A 20,108-nucleotide genomic window follows, 5' to 3' on the forward strand; every position below is an offset into this window, starting at 1 on the left:
TGATACTCTATGGTAATCCATGATACTCTATGGTAATCCATGATACTCTAATGGTAAACCCATACTCTAATGGTAACCCCTTACACTAATAGTAAACCCATACTCTAATGGTAAATCCATACTCTAATGGTAAACCATTACTCTATGGTAACCAATGATACTCTATGGTAACCCACACTTGAATGGTAACCCATACTCTAATGGTAACCCCTTACACTAATAGTAAACCCATACTCCAATGGTAAACCCATACTCTAATGGTAACCCATGATACTCTATGGTAACCCACACTTGAATGGTAACCCATACTCTAATGGTAACCCATACTCTAATGGTAATCCCATACTCTAATGGTAACCCATGATACTCTAATGGTAACCCATGATACTCTATGGTAACCCACACTTGAATGGTAACCCATACTCTAATGGTAACCCCTTACACTAATGGTAATCCCATACTCTAATGGTAACCCATACTCTAATGGTAACCCATACTCTAATGGTAACCAATATTATAAAGGTAAACCCATACTCTATGGTAACCATACTCTAATGGTAACCCATACTCTAATGGTAACCCATACTCTAATGGTAACCCATACTCTAATGGTAACCCCTTACACTAATAGTAAACCCATACTCCAATGGTAAACCCATACTCTAATGGTAACCCATATTCTAATGGTAAACCTATACTCTAATGGTAAACCTATACTCTAATGGTAAACCTATACTCTAATGGTAACCCATATTATAAAGGTAAACCCATACTCTATGGTAACCATACTCTAATGGTAACCCCTTGCACTAATGGTAAACCCATACTCTAATGGTAAACCATTACTCTATTGTAAACAATGATACTCTAATGGTAACCCATGATACTCTAATGGTAACCCATATTCTAATGGTAACCCATATTCTAATGATATCCCATACTCTAATGGTAATCCCATACTCTAATGGTAACCCATACTCTAATGGTAACCCCTTACACTAATGGTAATCCATGATACTCTATGGTAATCCATGATACTCTATGGTAATCCATGATACTCTATGGTAATCCATGATACTCTAATGGTAAACCCATACTCTAATGGTAACCCCTTACACTAATAGTAAACCCATACTCTAATGGTAAATCCATACTCTAATGGTAAACCATTACTCTATGGTAACCAATGATACTCTATGGTAACCCACACTTGAATGGTAACCCATACTCTAATGGTAACCCCTTACACTAATAGTAAACCCATACTCCAATGGTAAACCCATACTCTAATGGTAACCCATGATACTCTATGGTAACCCACACTTGAATGGTAACCCATACTCTAATGGTAACCCATACTCTAATGGTAATCCCATACTCTAATGGTAACCCATGATACTCTAATGGTAACCCATGATACTCTATGGTAACCCACACTTGAATGGTAACCCATACTCTAATGGTAACCCCTTACACTAATGGTAATCCCATACTCTAATGGTAACCCATACTCTAATGGTAACCCATGATACTCTAATGGTAAACCCATACTCTAATGGTAACCCATGATACTCATGGTAACCCATGATACTCTAATGGTAAACCCATACTCTAATGGTAACCCCTTACACTAATGGTAACCCATGATACTCTAATGGTAACCCATGATACTCTAGGGTAACCCACACGTGAATGGTAACCCACACTTGAATGGTAACCCATACTCTAATGGTAAACCTATACTCTAATGGTAACCCATGATACTCTAATGGTAACCCATATTCTAATGGTAACCCATACTCTAATGGTAATCCCATACTCTAATGGTAACCCCATACTCTAATGGTAACCCCATACTCTAATGGTAACCCATACTCTAATGGTAACCCATACTCTAATGGTAACCCCTTACACTAATGGTAACCCATACTCTAATGGTAACCCATGATACTCTATGGTAATCCATGATACTCTAATGGTAAACCCATACTCTAATGGTAACCCCTTACACTAATAGTAAACCCATACTCTAATGGTAACCCATGATACTCTATGGTAACCCACGATACTCTAATGGTAAACCCATACTCTAATGGTAACCCCTTACACTAATGGTAACCCATGATACTCTAATGGCAACCCATGATACTCTAGGGTAACCCACACGTGAATGGTAACCCACGCTTGAATGGTAACCCATACTCTAATGGTAACCCATACTTTAATGGTAACCCATACTCTAATGGTAACCCATACTCTAATGGTAACTTACCCATACTCTAATGGTAACCCATACTCATTGTAACCCTTACACTAATGGTAAACCCATACTCTAATGGTAACCCATACTCTAATGGTAACCCATACTCTAATGGTAACCCATACTCATTGTAAACCCTTACACTAATGGTAAACCCATACTCTAATGTTAATCCATACTCTAATGGTAACCCTTACACTAATGGTAAACCCATACTCTAATTGTAACCCAGAGCTTAGTAGATGTAAGATGTTTACTTTGTTTTCTTCTTGAAATGTGCAATATATAGGCCATTTGGTTTTAGCAAGAGTACTGTGTATGTATCGCTAGGATTAGTTTAAGACTCTCATACACTCAAAACAAAATGATAAGCAAATCACATTGTTCTATGATGCACGAACAAAAAACAAATCTTATAAAACAAATCTCATAGGTTTATAAATATTATTTATCTTTAATTAATTGATCTTATTTATTTTTCGTAAGATTTTTATATATTTAATAAATTCATGAAATGTATATTGAATTTTAATGATTTAGTTCCAAAGTTTCATATTGAAAATTTGGATCATTTTAGGCTATATGAAGGAAATAGGATTATTTACAGTACATACAACTAATCCTCGTTGGGTTTTTTTTAAATTGAATATTAACTTTTTAAATAATTTAAATGCATTCTAATATATTTGAAAGAATTCAAATATTTATATAAATATGAAACATAGTATACAGAACATTTAGAGAGGAAAATTTGATTATTATTAAAGATATTGTCCCCCTGAAAAATTTGTTAAATTTTTGTTGTTGAATATGCCATTTTAATTTCACAGTTATTCACTTTGACCAAAAATTTGATCACTAAAAACAATTATTTTCCTGAAAATTATTTGTCAGACAGCGGTTTTTGGTTAAATTTCTTTTTTTTTCTCCTTTTATAAGTGTAATCCTTTTTTTTTCTATAGAAAGGAATAAATTCTTTAAAACTGCAAAATGGGCTATTCTACGTCTGATTTCATCAATTTAATTTTTTTGGGGACAATACTGTCTTTAATATATATATATTATATATTATTTCAGACCTAATTGTTAAAATCAAATATAGGATACTAAATTAATTTTTATTCAAGTACAAAAAAAACATTACTGAACACATTGACAGACAGACAGACTGATGGAGTATTATCATGCACACAGACTACATGTTATTTTTAATTATGTATAAAATGATATGAATGTGACATTTATGGCTTCTTGGTTATTTCAATAAACACTGTGTGTGAAAATGATGCAATTTATTGACATTTTGCTACTTATATATCCTAGATTTCTAGACTTGCCCTAGTCTGTAGTTATTTTGAGGCTTTTCGATGTTTGTCTGAAATACAAGCTCAAGTAGTAAACTTATAAAACGCCGTATGTGCAAAAATATTTATCTTTTTACTAATATTAAGTAAAAACTCTGTCTGGAACCCAAACTAATCCATTTCAAATAGGAGCTTGACAAGATGAATCAATTCAAAATTTACTCTATGATAAAAAAATGTGGTGTACCCATATATGGACATGATGATGGCATATCACTACCATATTTTGGCAAATTCTTACCTTATATGAGAAACATCACACTAGTAACACAGATACAACCAACAAAATACACTTGAAATATTATATTGTTTTTATAAAATGTATAATTAATTTAATTCCAATAAATCAAATTAACCGACAACCGATTGATTATATTTTAATTAATACGTTGTAATCTTTCTGATAAAAATATATAAAGTAAACTTTGAAAAAAAAAGATAAATAGATTTACAAATTACCATATTGTTGAATCGGAAACAAAATCTGGTTGGTTTGTTTATCTGTCTACACTATCAAACTAGTTTGACAAAAAAAGTGTGATGTGCCCAAATATGGTAGTGATATGCCCAAATATGATAGTAATATGATCATCATGTTCATATATGAGCAGATAACATTTTTGATAGTGTATACAGAACTGTGAAACCAATTTTTCTCATAAAAACGACTCATTTACTAACACTTGTGACAAGTGGATTTGAAGGGTCACGACCTTCTTTACAAATCTTTAATGAGAAGTCCACCGTCTGGTAGCCCTGCGTTAACTTGCCCAACGACACAACGTCTACATCAGGCCCAAAGTACGATGGCAAGGTGTCCTTTGTAACCCCTCCACTGGCCTCCACAATTACATGTGGGAAGCTTTGTTTAACTTGCTTGGCTGCGTCATGGAGTGTCTAGTAATAAGAATTTAAACATACACAATTGTTGGAGCAAAAATGTAGATTAATATTAAATAAACTAAACTAACATATTACCAGATGTCAACTAAAAATATCCTTTAAGCTCTGTCTACACTATCAAACTAGTTTGACAAAAAAAGTTTAATGTGCCCAAATATGGTAGTGATATGTTTAATATGGTAGTGATATGACATCATCATGTCCATATATGGGTACATCACATTTGTTTGTCACATAAAGTTTGATAGTGTGGACAGAGCTTTATTGCAGCTCAAGTACAAATGTAATGAAATGTATTGCAATGTTAAAGACTATATTCCCCAACCCTGCCCTCACCAGATGGAGGGAGAGGGTGTAAGAGCCCGCAAACTACTTGCAGCTTACCTGCGAATGAAAGTTGTCCAACATAACAATATTTGCACCAGCAGTAGCGGCTTCCGTTGCTTCTTCTATACTTCGACATTCCACTTCAATTTTAATTGAAAATCCGCCGACATTCCTCGCAGCAGTTACGGCCTAAAACGAGAGATTTTTAATGAATATTCATCGCTACCTTAAAAGCATTTCATTAAATCTCAGTTATCTTAAGCTCTGTCTACACTCTCAAACTAGTTAGAAAAAAAAAGGTGTGATGCGCCCAAATATAGTAGTTATATGCCAAAATATGGTCATGATGACATCATCATATCCATATATCGGCACATCACATCATGTTATTTTTTTGGCCAGAATGGAGTGTACCTTTGAGATGCTTCCAGCACTCCATATATGGTTATCCTTCAACATGATCATAGATGAGAGATCATAGCGATGGGTTGAAACTCCTCCCACCAACAACGAATATTTCTCAACCAATCGAAAACCAGGAGTAGTCTTCCTGGTTCCAGCAACTTTGCCATGCCAACCAGCTTCTTTAGCAATATCCGACAACTCCCGCGCTATTGACGCTATTCCGCTAGCCCTTGTGATACAGTTCAAACCTATTCTTTCCCCAAGTAGAATTTTATTCGCAGGACCTGTTACCCTAGCGACTGTACACACCGGTTCTAGTAGGTCACCTTCAGAGAAGTACCATTCTACGTAACACCCTAGTTTGCTGAAAATTGCATTGAAAAATGGAACGCCGCACAGAACACCTTGCGATTTGCACAGCAAAACAGCAGATTCTTTTTTGTTTCCAACGACGAATCCACCGTAATCAAAGCTTGGGGTGTCTTCTTGCAACCATCTCTCCACCAGCTCCTGGATGGATACTGGATGCAGTAACGATGACAGGTCATGTATGCGATTCTCCATCACTATAGATTCAGACATTCTAAAAAAAAAACCAATTTGTACACATCATTAAATATAAATGTTATGCGCGATTTGAACGATTTGCGCAATTTGAAATTGCGCAAAAAAATCCTTGCGCAATTTGAAATTGCGCAAAGAATTCTTGCGCAATTTTAAATTGCGCAAGGATTTTTTTGCGCAATTTCAAATTGCGCAATCAACTTGCGCAATTTCAAATTGCGCAAGAAAATCTTTGCGCAATTTTAATTTGCGCTGCACAATTTGTAAATTGCGCAAGATAGTTCTTGCGCAATATGACACCTTTGCGCAATTTGAAAACGAACTGTAAATTTTCCCATACATGGCTAGGCTAGGCCTAGGCAGAGGAGTTTAAAATTTAGTATTTTATTATATAAATAAGACCATTTCAATGAAGATAATGTTTAATACTCACTTTTTAAGTTTTTAATATTAGTTTAAGCTAGGCCATGTAACCTAGTCAGTATCAGTAGTCCAGACCCTAGCTAGGCTAGAGTAGTATAGCCGGCCGCCCGCGCCGCGCCCGCCTGGTGGAACACCACCGCTTCGTTTTCCTTCGTCGGTTCTTCGACGGTATGCTAACTTATAACAATATTTGCACTACTAAAATAAGGAAATGCGATATTTATCTTTAATTTTGAATCATTCTTAGAAATTACTATAAAAATATGGGTGTGCATGATTTCACAATCTGTCGAAAAACCTTGCGCAATTTGCAGATTACTTGCGCAATTTAATACGTTGCTTGCGCAATTTGAAACACATGTTTCAATTCAAATTGCGCAAGGATTTTTTTTGCGCAATTTCAAATTGCGCAAATCGTTCAAATCGCGCATAACATAAATATTGAATTGGGCAAATAATGTGAAATGAAGAATAAACGGTATAGAAAATCAATTTTATGTCAATGAAGTCGTAAAATAAAACACACAAGCACGCATATTCCTCTCTCTCCCCGCACAATTAGATTTACTTTTATTCCAATAATATGCATGCATACAACAGCCTACAGATCCCGTCACTGTTTATATAATGTTTGGATACAAGCTATTATATTAGCCTATTAATTATAGAAGCCTAATAACTAACACTAAACACATCAGAAGTATCCTAGTACACTACCTACCTACTGTATCTTATCAAGCTTAGTATAATATTAATAGATTTAGCTATAATTTCTCTGACTTGTGTGTAACAAGGCCTACTACCTACTACTGGCTGGGGGAACTAAGTGCTTCAGATTTATCCATCTACACTCAACGCCCACTATATTTAAACCTAGTTAATATTTAAAATAATGTTCACTTCGTATTCTTGAAAAAATTGGTTTTGATTGATTGATTGATTGATTGATGGATTGTTCAGCACCACCACACTCAGCAGCAAGCAAAACAAGAACTGTGTTTTGATTTGTAGAGAGGGCAGCAAACAGTTCGCAGTGACACGTGCTACTACTCTGTTAGAGGTCAGGTCAGATTAAAAAAGTACGTGTGCATCAAGAAGTTTTTATTTAATTTTTACCTTTTTAATTAATTGTTAGGATAGAATTTGATCGATTATATTATTGATGCCTAATTAAGTTTGAGCTAGCCTATGTAGGCCTATATACTGGCTAAAAACGTGGCCTCTAGGCTAGCTATCTAGCTAGGCTAGCTAGCTAGGCCTAGGCTAGGCCTACTACTACTAACTAGGCCTAGTAGTACTAGCCTAGGCCTCCTACTAACTAGCCTAGACTCGAGACTCGGCAGTGTCAGTCAGGCAGTCACAGAGCCATAATATAAAGAGTTACGACATTGGATTAAAGTCACGTGATATGCAGATCAAATTGTGTCAAACTTGTCTCCGTGAATGCATGTAAAGTATAGGCTAAAAGAGCAACAAAATACTTTCAACTTTTTCTTATATTTAAAAAAAATGTAATTTTTACAGCATACAGAAGTACTTGCGGCATAGAATATTGCGCGCATACATTATAAAGTTCAATTGATTGATTTTGGAAAGAAACATCCCATAACTACGTCTTATTAAGAACAATTGTAATATTTTCAATTCATATTAATGCATGCTTTGATAATATAATAATTAAGTGTCATGGATATATTTGTATATATATAATAAAAGAAATTATTACAAATGAAATGATGAACGAGTCTCTGAAAGAGCCATACTGTATAAAAAGAGGGGTGAATTTGTGTGTTTTTTGTATTGGTTCATGCTTTGATGTATCCTAACTTGCATGTAGACCCTAGAATTTATTTTTTGGTTATTATAAAAAATATATATATATATATGTTACCAAATCAATACCATTAATAAAATTAATTACTAATTTAATAAAAATGGAATCTAAGCATTATTTCATTGACAACAAAATCTAAAAATAATGCATGAACTATAGGGAAACGCTATACAAACAAAATAAACGCGTGCGCCCTCAGCGTGTGAATTCTTTGACACAAAAATGACTTCTAATCTTCCAAGTCGTAACTCTTTATATATATATGGCCGGCTCTTGGCAGTCAGAGAGTTGCCAGTATGGCCTGACAGAGCCCGGTATCACCCGGTAGGGGTGTATGATACAGGGAAAAATGTCATTTTAAAATTTTGTTTAGCAATATTGCTAATCAAACTAATTTTTGAGTCGAGAAACATAGTTTTGTATTGTATTTTTTGCTATACAATTTTCAAAATGTGTAGCAATGAGGTTTTGTATAGCTTTTTGCTATGCTACACTGGCGAAATTATTCCCTGAATGATATAATATGTTATCAAGTTACCCTCCTCTGTGTGTGCCCGTTTGGTTTCAATTTTGATGTAGGCCTAATTTAATACAATTTGGAAAAATAATGATATAATGAATTAGCCATTTATTACATTGTGAATATGATTTAATCAGCAGTACAACATTTAGTTTCATGAAATAAAAATTTATTTTGATTAAAAAAAAATTATTTTTGTTGAAGTACGTCATTTTATAATACAAAATCGAAATACTAACCAAAAATAAATAACCCCTAAATTGGTTCTTTTAAATGTTTAATCTGTTATTTACTAATTATGCATGTTTTTTTCTTCTTTGCCTACAGGATAAAATGATGCTTTTGAAACAAAACAAAACTTGAATAAAGTACTCAAAATCAAAATAAACGATATTTACTTTGAATTATTTGTTACAAGGTATGTTAATAATATTTGCATCATATTTTTATTCAAATCTGCTTTTTTTTTGTGTCTTAATGTTGTTAGGATATGTACACCAAATCACTTTATGTAGTTATTATATTTTATTTAACTGTTGCTTCTTCAGTCTGTGGTCTACTCTATGTTGTATGATTTTGTTTTCTTGAAGAAATGACTTTGGTATTGTTTAATTGCGGAAACTTTAATTTGCCCATTTCATCTGTTTTTGTCTTATTTCTGCAATAGCTTTTGTTTTCTCTGCTTTACCAAATTATGTTTACAGTGCCATTTTGAAACATAATTTTCTTTGAATGATTTCTTTGGTTGGTTTGCAGTGATGAAGCTGCGTTATTTTTTTATTCAGATATATTGAATCTATATTTTCCTATTTAGATACTTCAAAATGAAACGAGCGTCTGCCAGGTCGGAACTTGAGGTGAAGCCAGAGCGACTATCGACCAATGAGGTGCCAGTAGGGCGTACACTACCTGAATGGTACCTCCCCGGTCCGTTTCTCCATGATGTTAGAATTTTGGCTTTTTCGTTTGTGTGCCTCACTGTCGTGCTATTACTATCAGGAGAGATGTTGTTAACTGTCCTAGCTCTTGGCTCTCTTGTAATTCACATCATTGACAATGTCGGTGCTAAGCAGCAAGCTGTCGCCGGTTATCTCTGTGTTTTTATCGCAGCCGAGTTAACCGTGATATATTCGGCAATCCCGTTACTTTGGGTTTCGCTTTACAACGTCATTCTGATATTTGCGTTGAACGCTTTTGTGGTGTTTACCGGAGGTTGGGTGCTTCTTCACTTTGACGCATTTCTTCAAGTAGAGCCGTCATTAACAGTTTTTATCGAAACTTCACTTTTTACATTTTATCCAGGAATATGTATTATCGTAATGTCGTGGATGGTCGCACAAGCTTTAAGCATTTCAGCCGTTCCGTATGGCCTTGTCGTCTTTGGGTTTATTAGCGGTCAGCTGTTTTTACCGCAACACCCATCGTCATTCCATAAATCAAAACCCAAACAATCATTACAAAGTGTGCTATGCCCAGTTGAAGTAACTACTGTTTTAATGATATACAACATAATTCCAATGCAATCATTCATATTCATAAATTTTTGGAGTATTTTTGAACTGAAAGTATTTTTGAAATTTATTTTTGTAATTTCATGTCCTGTTTTCCTTACAACTCTTCTAGATGTGCATTATGTTTTGGAATATTATGAAATAAGTCTTCGTAAGAAAACCATTGTCCGATGGGTTTCTGGTTTGATATCATTAACAATCATTTACTTTGTAACTTATCTAGACAATTTGGTTTCAAGTGGATTATTATCTTGGTTACCTGTAGTGTTGATGGTGACTGTTCTTCTTGGTATTTTTATGAGTCAAAAAAAGACTTCTGGTCGAAAAATCATGATCGTCTTTCTTGCCTGCGGTTCTTGTATTTTGTACATTTCTATGATCTTGTCGGTAATACCAACAAATTTAGTAGCTTGGGGAGTCATTACCAAAGTCATTTGGTTGTTACTAGCATGCAATGCAGCACTCACGGTGGCGTGTGTCATTACAGCCGCAGTGTCAACAAAAGAACATCTTTCCGATCTGCTTTTATGTAGCGTCGCTGTGTTGGTGTTCAGCGAGCATCAGTTTCTCTCAATCGGATTGTATTCACATGGCATGCTAGCGGCTACAATCGCTATTGAATGTTATACGTTTTCAAGACTACAGAACGCTGGGAAGGTGTCATGGTACGTCACATGGTTATCTATGGGGATGCACGCAACAAAATTTCCAGTGATCATTGAAAGCCAATTAAATCTAGAGAATTCTCATCATATAACTGCTTCGCCAATTGTAGACAAGTTATTTATAGCAATGTTTATTCTAGCAGTTAGTAAATTATTCTTTTTCGAATCTCGTCACTCGGTTCCTCTTCATCACGCCATCATGTACGCTTTTAGCATAACCATTTTATCGTTGCTTGTTACGGACTCTCTCCTGCAGCCCTTGTTCATCATGATCAGTCATATTGATTTTAATACAGCTGGTTCTATAGCGCTTGTATTGTTAACCTCCGGTATTCTGCTTCTAAAACTAACAATGTGTCACATGACAAAGTTTAAAGATGCAAAGACATTGAACATGATATCAATACTGCTTGGGGTTTTCATATTTGTTTTGCAGCCATCCTCTGATGCAACGTTTTCTAACATTTGTAACATCCTTCTCCTCGTGTCGTTCCTTGTCTGTATAATATTATTCCTAACGAGGTCGCCGCGATCACACCATTTATGTTTGGATTTAATATACTCACTTATCATTGGAGGACCATTAGGACTCAAAGCCTATCAACTATTAATCAATTCTGAACATTTTACGTTTATAAATATAACGATTTATCTATTAGCTTCATCTTTGACAACTTTCGTTCACATTTCGGTACTTTTATGGTCACCTTCCACGAAAAACAAAAACACAAGTACGGCATTTTTACCAAGTTTTACTATAATTATTTCAGTTCTTTTTCTAACAATTTACATTTTGGAGTACAAACAAATCGGTTCAACAGACAAATATACCAATATGGGTGATTTTTACGGGAAATATTCTCCCCCATGTACAAAAGTTTTTATGTTATATTTTTTAAGTGTGGCTGTAAATCTAAAAAGTTTGCTTGTTAGAATCACCGCTGACAACCCGTTTGGTGTCATTTATCCAAGTTCGCTCCCCACTGCCGTTAACCTGGCAACACTTTTATCATATACACTTCTCGTATTTAACTACCCACCTGATATTTTGCCAGAATTATGGGCTTGTGTTTGTTCTGTGGTTTTTCTGCTCATTACAAAAGATAATTTGTTTTTCTCAAGAATAGAAAAATTAAAAAAACCTGGTATTGTATTCACTTCTTGTGTAGTAGTCTTGTATATTGCAACATTGTACGAAAATAGCATTTGGAAAATTGGTGTTACTTTTAGAGGCTTATTAGAATTGTTTATCGGTTGTATTGTGTCACCTGTTTTTTACTCTGTTTGTGCCTTTGTTTTGAATCGTTTTTATGTAATGCGTATCAAACTAGTTGTGTTTCTCAGTCCAGTCTGTGTACTTCTAGCCCTCTTTGGTACATCCCCAGCTAGCTGTATGTTGGGCTCTCTTGGGTTAGTATCTGGGCTCGGAAGTAGCTACCTAGCAGTGCCCTCTTCAGATGTTGTAGACAATTTACATTAGCTCATAATTTAAGCCACACAGCTTAAAGTATTCATTTTTATACAGTAACTAATGCATTAGTAAAATTGTTTTGTTACTGTTTATGAGGAGGATAATGGTTTGAAGAATTTACTACGTATAAGATGACAACAATTTTCTTTTTTGTTGGGTACTGTTTTTTTACAGTGGCATTTTAATGTTAATTGCTCAAAAGACATTAAAGGACCACTGGACACAGGACCATATTTTAACAACGTAACTCGCGATGGTTCTGAAATCAACATCCCTAATAGTAATGCATTTTTAAAATATGGTCCTTGGTCAAGTTGTCCTTTAAATTTTGGCTAGAAAGGAAAGTTTATTAAACCTGTATTTTGTATTCAGTGTTAATAAAAATATTTAAAAAATTATTAATATTTGTAACTACAGTATTAATATTCAATAATTAATTAATATTTAATCAAACAAATTCATGTAATTCATTTATAATAAATGATTGTGTTATAAATATAACTATATAAAGATATGTTTGTTCCCGAAAATATTAAAAAATATTGATTAAAATCAAATTTTTAATAGGCTAGTTTTACAAAAAATAGAGCTTTTTGCCAATATATTTTTGGTCAAAGTGGATAACAATTATGTGACATTAAAATTGCCTATTCCTATTCAACAGAAAATGTTTTACAATTATTTTTTTTTTGTTGTGGGGCGTTGTGGTTGGGACTGTATGTCTTTATTGTTTCATTGTGTCAACAATAAATAAATATAGCTAAGAAATATTGTTAACAGTAGTACTGAAATCAAATTTGTAAATTTTTTTGTTTTACAGGGCTTTCAGTTGGTTAACAGAAATAAAAAGACTTTCGATTAAATTTTATTTTGTGTTTTGTTTTGTGTAAATAATTATGTGAACTAAATAATATTGAAAGTAATGATAATGATGACAGTAATTAATAAACCATAGCGGCAATATAAAAAGTACATTGAATATGTTTTTTATTTCATATGAGGAAAATCATATTTCATACTAACAGTACAATGTTAAGCTACCAAATCAATCGTAAGCTTTCACTTGTCTCTCCTCTTATAATAAAATTGGAAATTTATATATTTAGGCAAATTGCCAAGGATAACCATGAGCGAATTCATTCACTATCCGTCTTAAAGGTATCAATCCTGTTCACAAGACAAACATATACACAAGATGCTCTACATAAACAAAGTCTTATTACATGTCTTTGGGAAGTGGAGTTGTCATTAAAAACAAATCATGACAGGACTTGAACCCAGGAATCTTGAATTGGTAGCCAAGCATCATAACTACCAAACCACAACTCCACTGTGGACTAATTATGCATCTTGTATTTTATAAACAACCCGAATACATTTTCTATTCAACGTCTTCACCACCAAAAAAAAAGCTGATACATCAAGTTGTTGCACTTTACTTTAATTGTATGTACAGTAAAAAAAAAACTTTCAGTTGATTTGATCATTTATAACCATTATTTTAACTTGGTCCTGTGTTTGCTGCTAAGGTAATTTATTCACTATTTATTTGTTTCAGTTGAAAGAACACTTTGACAAAAAAATGTAGATTGGGTGACCTGGCTTAGAAAGAAGAATAAAAATTGAATAAAAGATAAAAGATTATACTATAGTACTGTGTTACAATAGTAAAGATAATCGTGTTGATATTTACAATATGCGGCAGCAGCAGCCAGAGGAATTCATTTGACAGAGGCTGCGTTCACACTTTATTATGTTCATCAAATGCTGCATCGGAGCGTTTACAAGAGCACCAGCATCATTTACGGACCTGCCAATAGGTTAGATCATTATTTTAAGCTCTGTCTACACTATCAATCAAAAGTGTGATGTGCCAAAATATGATATGACATCATCATGTCCATATATGAGCACATAAATTTTTTTTTGATAGTGTAAACAGAGCTTTAGATTTTTTATCACAGGTTTTTGTCTCTGCATTGTCCGAATGATTTTTCATTGCTCTCTCTATTTTGTTTCCTCTTGCAATATCATACATATTATAATCATAATCATACATAATACGTTTAGGCAGATCTAGTTCTAGAGCATTTCTTGTTCTGTAACTGACACAGAATGTTTTTCAAACACATTTTTCCCATGTACAGTACCATTTTATACGTACACTGGCCAAATATATGTATTACGGTGTGCCTGCTTTATAATTTACTCGTTTCTAGCAAAATGTAAGTAAATCACTATATGTGCTTAAACGCCCCTTTTAGATATGAGTGAACTTGTACGGAAAAACTTTTTATTGGCGGTTATTGCCCTAAGCAATATTGAGATGACTTTTAAAATAATTTACGAATTTACGCTTTTTCCGACAGAAGTAAGCACTCCTTTGATGAAGAGACTTGTTGTAAATGGTGATGACTTTGGCTACAGTGTACAGAGAAACAAAGGTCTTGTAGAGTGTTACAAGAACCGGTCAATCAGCAGCACGTCACTATTAATAAACGGCGTTGCTGTGGATGATGCGGTGCATTATATTAAACAGCTTGCTATTCCTACAGGTTTGTGTAATTTATGCGTGCTTAACTTGCACGCTTTATTATAATGATTTATTCAAAATAAACTACAACACAGACAAGACAGTTTAGTTAAGTTCACAATCTTGACAGCGTATTCCAAACTTAATTACATTCAACCACAGTGCACGTCGTGTGCTAATAACAACCAATAAAATGCAAATATACTACATCATTTCCGCCCTTGCAATTTCAATGGATTGCCCCTTTTTATATTTAGTTTGTACTCCTTTACACTAGTCCAACATTTGACATAGTAAAACACAACCAGTTTACAGTTTTGGGAAAGTTGATTTTTTGGTTTAACTTGGATCTTGAAGTTGGAAAACAATGTGTTTGCAATTGAATATGATCCGATGATTGGTACCATCTGATAATCGATAGTATCAGATAATCGATAGCATCAGGTAATCGATACCATCAGATAATATAATGTCAGAAAATCAATACCATCAGATAATCGATAGTATCAGATAATCGATACCATCAGATAATCAATAGTATCAGATAATCGATACCGTCCGATAATCGATAGCATCAGGTAATCGATACTATCAGATAATCGAATGTCAGATAATCAATACCATCAGATAATCGATAGTATCAGATAATTGATACCATCAGATAATCAATAGTATCAGATAATCAATACCATCAGATAATCGATACCATCAGATAATCAATACCATCCAATTAATAATGAAAACTGTGTGTAGTTGGTCGCTTTCAAACTAGCATAGGTGTTTAGCACCTGTTTGGTCTTTCCATGCATCCTTTTAAATTGTTTTGTCTTCTTTGTAATGTATATGGCAGAAATTGAATAAATAAATAAATAAAAAATAATCAATAGCATCCGATAATCAATACTATCAGATAATCAATATCATCAGATAGTCGATACCATCAGATAATCGATAGTATCAGATATTTGCTTTAATGGTTTTTGTTTATTTTAATTGTTGTTTAGGCTTGCATCTCAACTTAACTGAAGGGCATCCGGTGGGGAAGCAATGCGATTCTTTGATGGACGAAAACAAAGCATTTCTTGGAAAACATGGATTTCGAGATGCTCTGCAAAAGCAACAAATAAACTTTCTTGATATATGTATGTACTAGCAAAGATTTTCAAACTTAGTTTTTAAACAATTCCAGTAAAATTCCTGTAATTTAGATTTAACCACTTTTTATTCCCAGTTTTAATATTTTGTTCTCCTTGATATGTTAAAGTTATCATTGAAACAACTATTTATTTTGTAGATGCAGAGATAGTTGCTCAGGTAAAGTTGTTCATTACAAAATGTGAACAAAAACCTACTCATATAGATGGACACCAACATGTGCATATTCTCCCAGGTAATTGTTATGAATAAATGAATATTGATATATATTTGTGAATAAATTAGTACTAATTATTATTATTAATATAATATGGATAAAATCAATTTAGAATATCATTAAGAAACTGTAAAATACTGAATTGCTCTTTAATGTAAATTATGTTATTTCATAATGTCAAATATATCATTATTTTCCATAAAAATATTAAAAAGAACATTTATTAAGATGGAGGACGTACAACAAAAGGCAAAGCCTGAAAAAAATGTTTTATTTATTACACCACCATATGTATGGAATTTATTCTGTTTGATGTGCAAATAATTCAGTTAAATAATCGCTTAACTATGCTAAAGCTCTGTCTACACTATCAAACTTTTTGTGACAAAACAATGTGATGTGCTCATATATGGTAGTGATATGCTCAAATATGGTAGTGATATGACATCATCATGTCCATATATGGGCACATCATATTCTTTTGTCACAAAGTTTTATAGTGTAGACAGAGCTTAAAACATTCAGTTGTATATACAGTATAGTAAACATATTCACACATTTATTTCTTAATCAATATCAGTCAATATCAGTCAATATCAATCATTTTTCTTCAGGTGTGCGAGAGGTGTTTAGCACAGTACTACAAGAATATGGTATCGCATGGACTAGGTTACCAATTGAACTGGACTTGGACAAATGCACCTGGCTCAGCTCGCAAACGCTTAAGACGTTCTTGAAAGGTGTCGTAGATGATGCTGTATCATCTAGAGATGTGTTTGTTAAACATAACATTAAGTAAGTTTACTGCTGATAGGATTAAATAGTAAATGGTCTACACAAAATTATTTATTTATTTTTTTTTTTTTGTCTTTATATTTACAATTTGAAAGATTTAAGCGAGGTTCCCATAATGCAATGCAAGGATGTTAAGCGCTTAAGTTGATCGTTGCGTTGTGTTGTGTCCTAGTGGGAACCATTCTTAACATCACATAATTAAATTGTTTATATTTAATGTTAGATTAGGAGGTTTAATCTGCGGCCTGTAAATAAGGTAGGATGTGTTATATTTACACACTTTTACATTAAAGTTATCTGCTTACAAAATCAACATTAATAAAATTTGATGTGTATATAATGAACAATAACTATATTTAGAATGTTATTGATTACATTTTGCATGTGTGTTGTACAGATTTACGAATGGCTATGCTGGACTAAGCACAATGGGGAAAGCATTGACAACAGACAGTATTATGCAATCTTTGAAGAACATCACAAAACACAACCCAGAAGCTTGTACATTTGAGTACATGGTTCATCCTGGCTACCTCACAAAAGATGTCGGAGGCTGCGGTTGCGGTCCGGATGGTTTCTCAAGGTCACCGGCGCGGTACCACGAGATTCAGGTTTTGAATGATCCCGAATTGAAGCAGCGTCTGCGTCAGTGCGGATTTGAGCTAGCATCTTATAAAGATCTAGATACTGGTGCTATTGCTAATGGTATTTGTGGTCATTGATGATATTAGGGGTGGAAGGAAAAAACAGGGAGGAGCTTTATTGCTTTGCAGAGCCGAAATTGTTACGACGGCCATCACCCTGTCACCCCCTCACCCCATACACAGCTCATCATACTTGTATTATATTAATACTGTTATTTTATTCAAAACAACTGACTCTTTTTAACCTCTCACTACGGCCCTGCTATGCATGAGTGCTATGCATTTACTACTTTTTTCTCAGGGTAAAGCTATCAAACTGTTTCACAGAACGGACGATGGCGTCGTTCCGTTCCGTAAAACGGACAACTGATAAAAAGATGTGTGTTTCTTTCAATTCATCATAAAACGATAACAATATATAGATATATAGATATATATTATATCAATATTTCATCAATATATTTTATGGTACGTATTATTTAAAAGAGTTATACTGTATTTATTTAAGAAATGATAAGTTTTAGCACCTTATATGATTTGATTACCTGTCTGAAATAGAGGGCGCCTGACTAGTAATTACACAAAACGATGACCGTGTTATCCGCTGCGTTAGTTTAGATGAATATTTTATTTTTAAATTACATATACTAGACATTATAAGGTATTTTTAAAATGGCAGATATTTTAGATTAAGTCATAAATAATATATATCAGTTGGCCTTTTAAAAGTTTATTTTTAAAATTGTAAAGTTATATTTTCAGATCAAAGTGTATTTTGGTATAACTCATGCTGTTGTATAGTACTGTAGTAGGCCTATAACGGTTATAAATATATGTTTTTTCGTTTTTTTCTCATCGTTTGGACCAGGGAAGAGTTACTCTTCCCCCTGCTTGTTGGACAATCTAACCATACTTTGGACACTCTATACTTTCAATAATAGCGCTAATCTCGCATCAACGGAAATATTTAATTTTCACAGACTAACGTTTTGCAATACTTGCCACATCCTAATAACGAATTATTTTCATCATTTTCTGAAATATTATAATTAGGTAAATAAAATAATTTATCATAATTATGTCCCTTGGTGTTTAATTTGTATTCGCTGACTGTCTTCTCGTTCTGGGATGATTATCTTTGTATTAGAAAAAGACTAAAACCATGGAGACTCCATGCTAAAACCTCATATGATTTAATCTATATCTCCATGATTTAATTGTATAATATTGAGCTAGCTATAATTAGACTTCCATGATTGTATCATTGTGAATCCTATTTTAGAAGAAATGGGTATAATACGATTAAAGTTGAATATGATTGGGAAAATGTCCTTTACACGCATGAGAGAACGGATGTATTCATTTTAATTCCGTCTTCGACGACAATATTACGCTTTGCTCATTAACTTGTAATCTGCAATTGTCGCCTTTACGCGCGCAAGATCGATATTGTTTGGTCTGTATTTATGTTATATGCATGGTTTTTTAACCACTACGTTCATCATTCATTCATTAATATTACATGATTCATACAATTTAATCGAAACTATATTTTTGCAAAATTCTACTTCTCTTTTTTCAGATTCGATTTATTAAGTCATTCATGCATAATAGTACAATGATAATTGTTTTCTTGGCAGAAAAACACAAACAAAACAATACACACATAATATTTACATTCGTGATCAACATGGAACTAACAACAACAACTGATCAAGCAATAAATTAAAATACAAAAGACCAATGACCAGTCTAAATAGCGCTAGGTTTTTTGTTTTAACTGGAATTGTCAATCTTCTAGATCTGGTAACTACTATTACAGTACTAACTTATTTTTGAGAATATGAGATTCATCAGCACTAAAATAGGCCTACTATTTCATTTAGATATCATTTCATCATAACACATTGTGTGATATCTTTAATCTCAATACCACAGTAATTTTGCTTGCATTTTTTTGTCGCCGATATTTAGTCGCCTTTATTCATATTCTTGTAGGCCTAAATTCGCTCCGTGACTCAACGATGTTAATAGATATTGATAGGCCTATAGAAGGCATGATACATGACCAAAAAAGGCATTTAAATGCATCTTGTTTTAATTTTTTTCATCATTACTATAATACCAACGTATCAAATCGATTTTGAAATGGTAGGTTGGGACAATTTGAGTCATTGAAATAATATGAAGATCTGGTTTGGGAATGTCGAAACGGGTGTTAAAACCTTGATTAAAGGACCTTTCACACCTGCTCCGGCACGGTTCCGGTCCGGCGACGGCAAATCCAATCGAACGTCAATGTTTCGTTTTTACGCGGCTACGCGCATATCGATTGGTGCTTGGCCGCGTGGAGCGTCGTGAAAACGAAACATTGGCGTTCGATTCGCCGGACCGGCGGAACAGGTGTGAAAGGCCCTTTAAGAATTTACTTGTTTCAATACGCTCGGAAATAGGCGCGCGCCTGAGAGAGGGTCCAACGCGAAGAAACATGATTTCGCGAAGCTATGCGCCGGCCAC

The 20,108-nt window shown here is 33.8% G+C and overlaps 2 protein-coding genes across 4 annotated transcripts; one reads left to right on the forward strand and one right to left on the reverse strand.

Moving 5' to 3' along the window:
* Window positions 1–4,004: 4,004 nt before the first annotated feature.
* Window positions 4,005–7,257, reverse strand: LOC140045366 (nicotinate-nucleotide pyrophosphorylase [carboxylating]-like). 2 transcript variants are annotated; one of them, XM_072090226.1, is made up of 4 exons: window positions 6,257–6,687; window positions 5,269–5,842; window positions 4,912–5,043; window positions 4,005–4,521 (listed from the first exon to the last, which is right to left on the reverse strand). In XM_072090226.1, the coding sequence occupies exons 2-4, from the start codon at window positions 5,839–5,841 to the stop codon at window positions 4,294–4,296; spliced, it is 933 nt and encodes a 310-aa protein (XP_071946327.1). In that variant the 5' UTR covers window position 5,842; window positions 6,257–6,687; the 3' UTR covers window positions 4,005–4,293. The 2 variants fall into 2 exon arrangements, with proteins under 2 accessions (XP_071946327.1, XP_071946326.1); XM_072090225.1 differs by lacking the exon at window positions 6,257–6,687 and adding an exon at window positions 7,147–7,257 and having other exon boundaries at window positions 4,006–4,521.
* A 33-nt stretch (window positions 7,258–7,290) lies between these two features.
* Window positions 7,291–18,678, forward strand: LOC140045367 (carbohydrate deacetylase-like). 2 transcript variants are annotated; one of them, XM_072090228.1, is made up of 8 exons: window positions 7,291–7,325; window positions 8,928–9,018; window positions 13,806–14,067; window positions 14,617–14,802; window positions 15,785–15,922; window positions 16,075–16,170; window positions 16,767–16,947; window positions 17,345–18,678. In XM_072090228.1, exons 3-8 carry the CDS (start codon window positions 14,001–14,003, stop codon window positions 17,667–17,669), a joined length of 993 nt encoding a protein of 330 aa, XP_071946329.1. In that variant the 5' UTR covers window positions 7,291–7,325; window positions 8,928–9,018; window positions 13,806–14,000; the 3' UTR covers window positions 17,670–18,678. The 2 variants fall into 2 exon arrangements, with proteins under 2 accessions (XP_071946329.1, XP_071946328.1); XM_072090227.1 differs by lacking the exons at window positions 13,806–14,067; window positions 14,617–14,802; window positions 15,785–15,922; ... (1 more) ...; window positions 16,767–16,947; window positions 17,345–18,678 and adding an exon at window positions 9,415–12,591.
* The last annotated feature ends 1,430 nt before the right edge of the window (window positions 18,679–20,108 follow it).

This window comes from Antedon mediterranea, chromosome 3 (assembly GCF_964355755.1).
Source record: "Antedon mediterranea chromosome 3, ecAntMedi1.1, whole genome shotgun sequence".
Lineage (NCBI taxonomy): Eukaryota > Metazoa > Echinodermata > Crinoidea > Comatulida > Antedonidae > Antedon > Antedon mediterranea.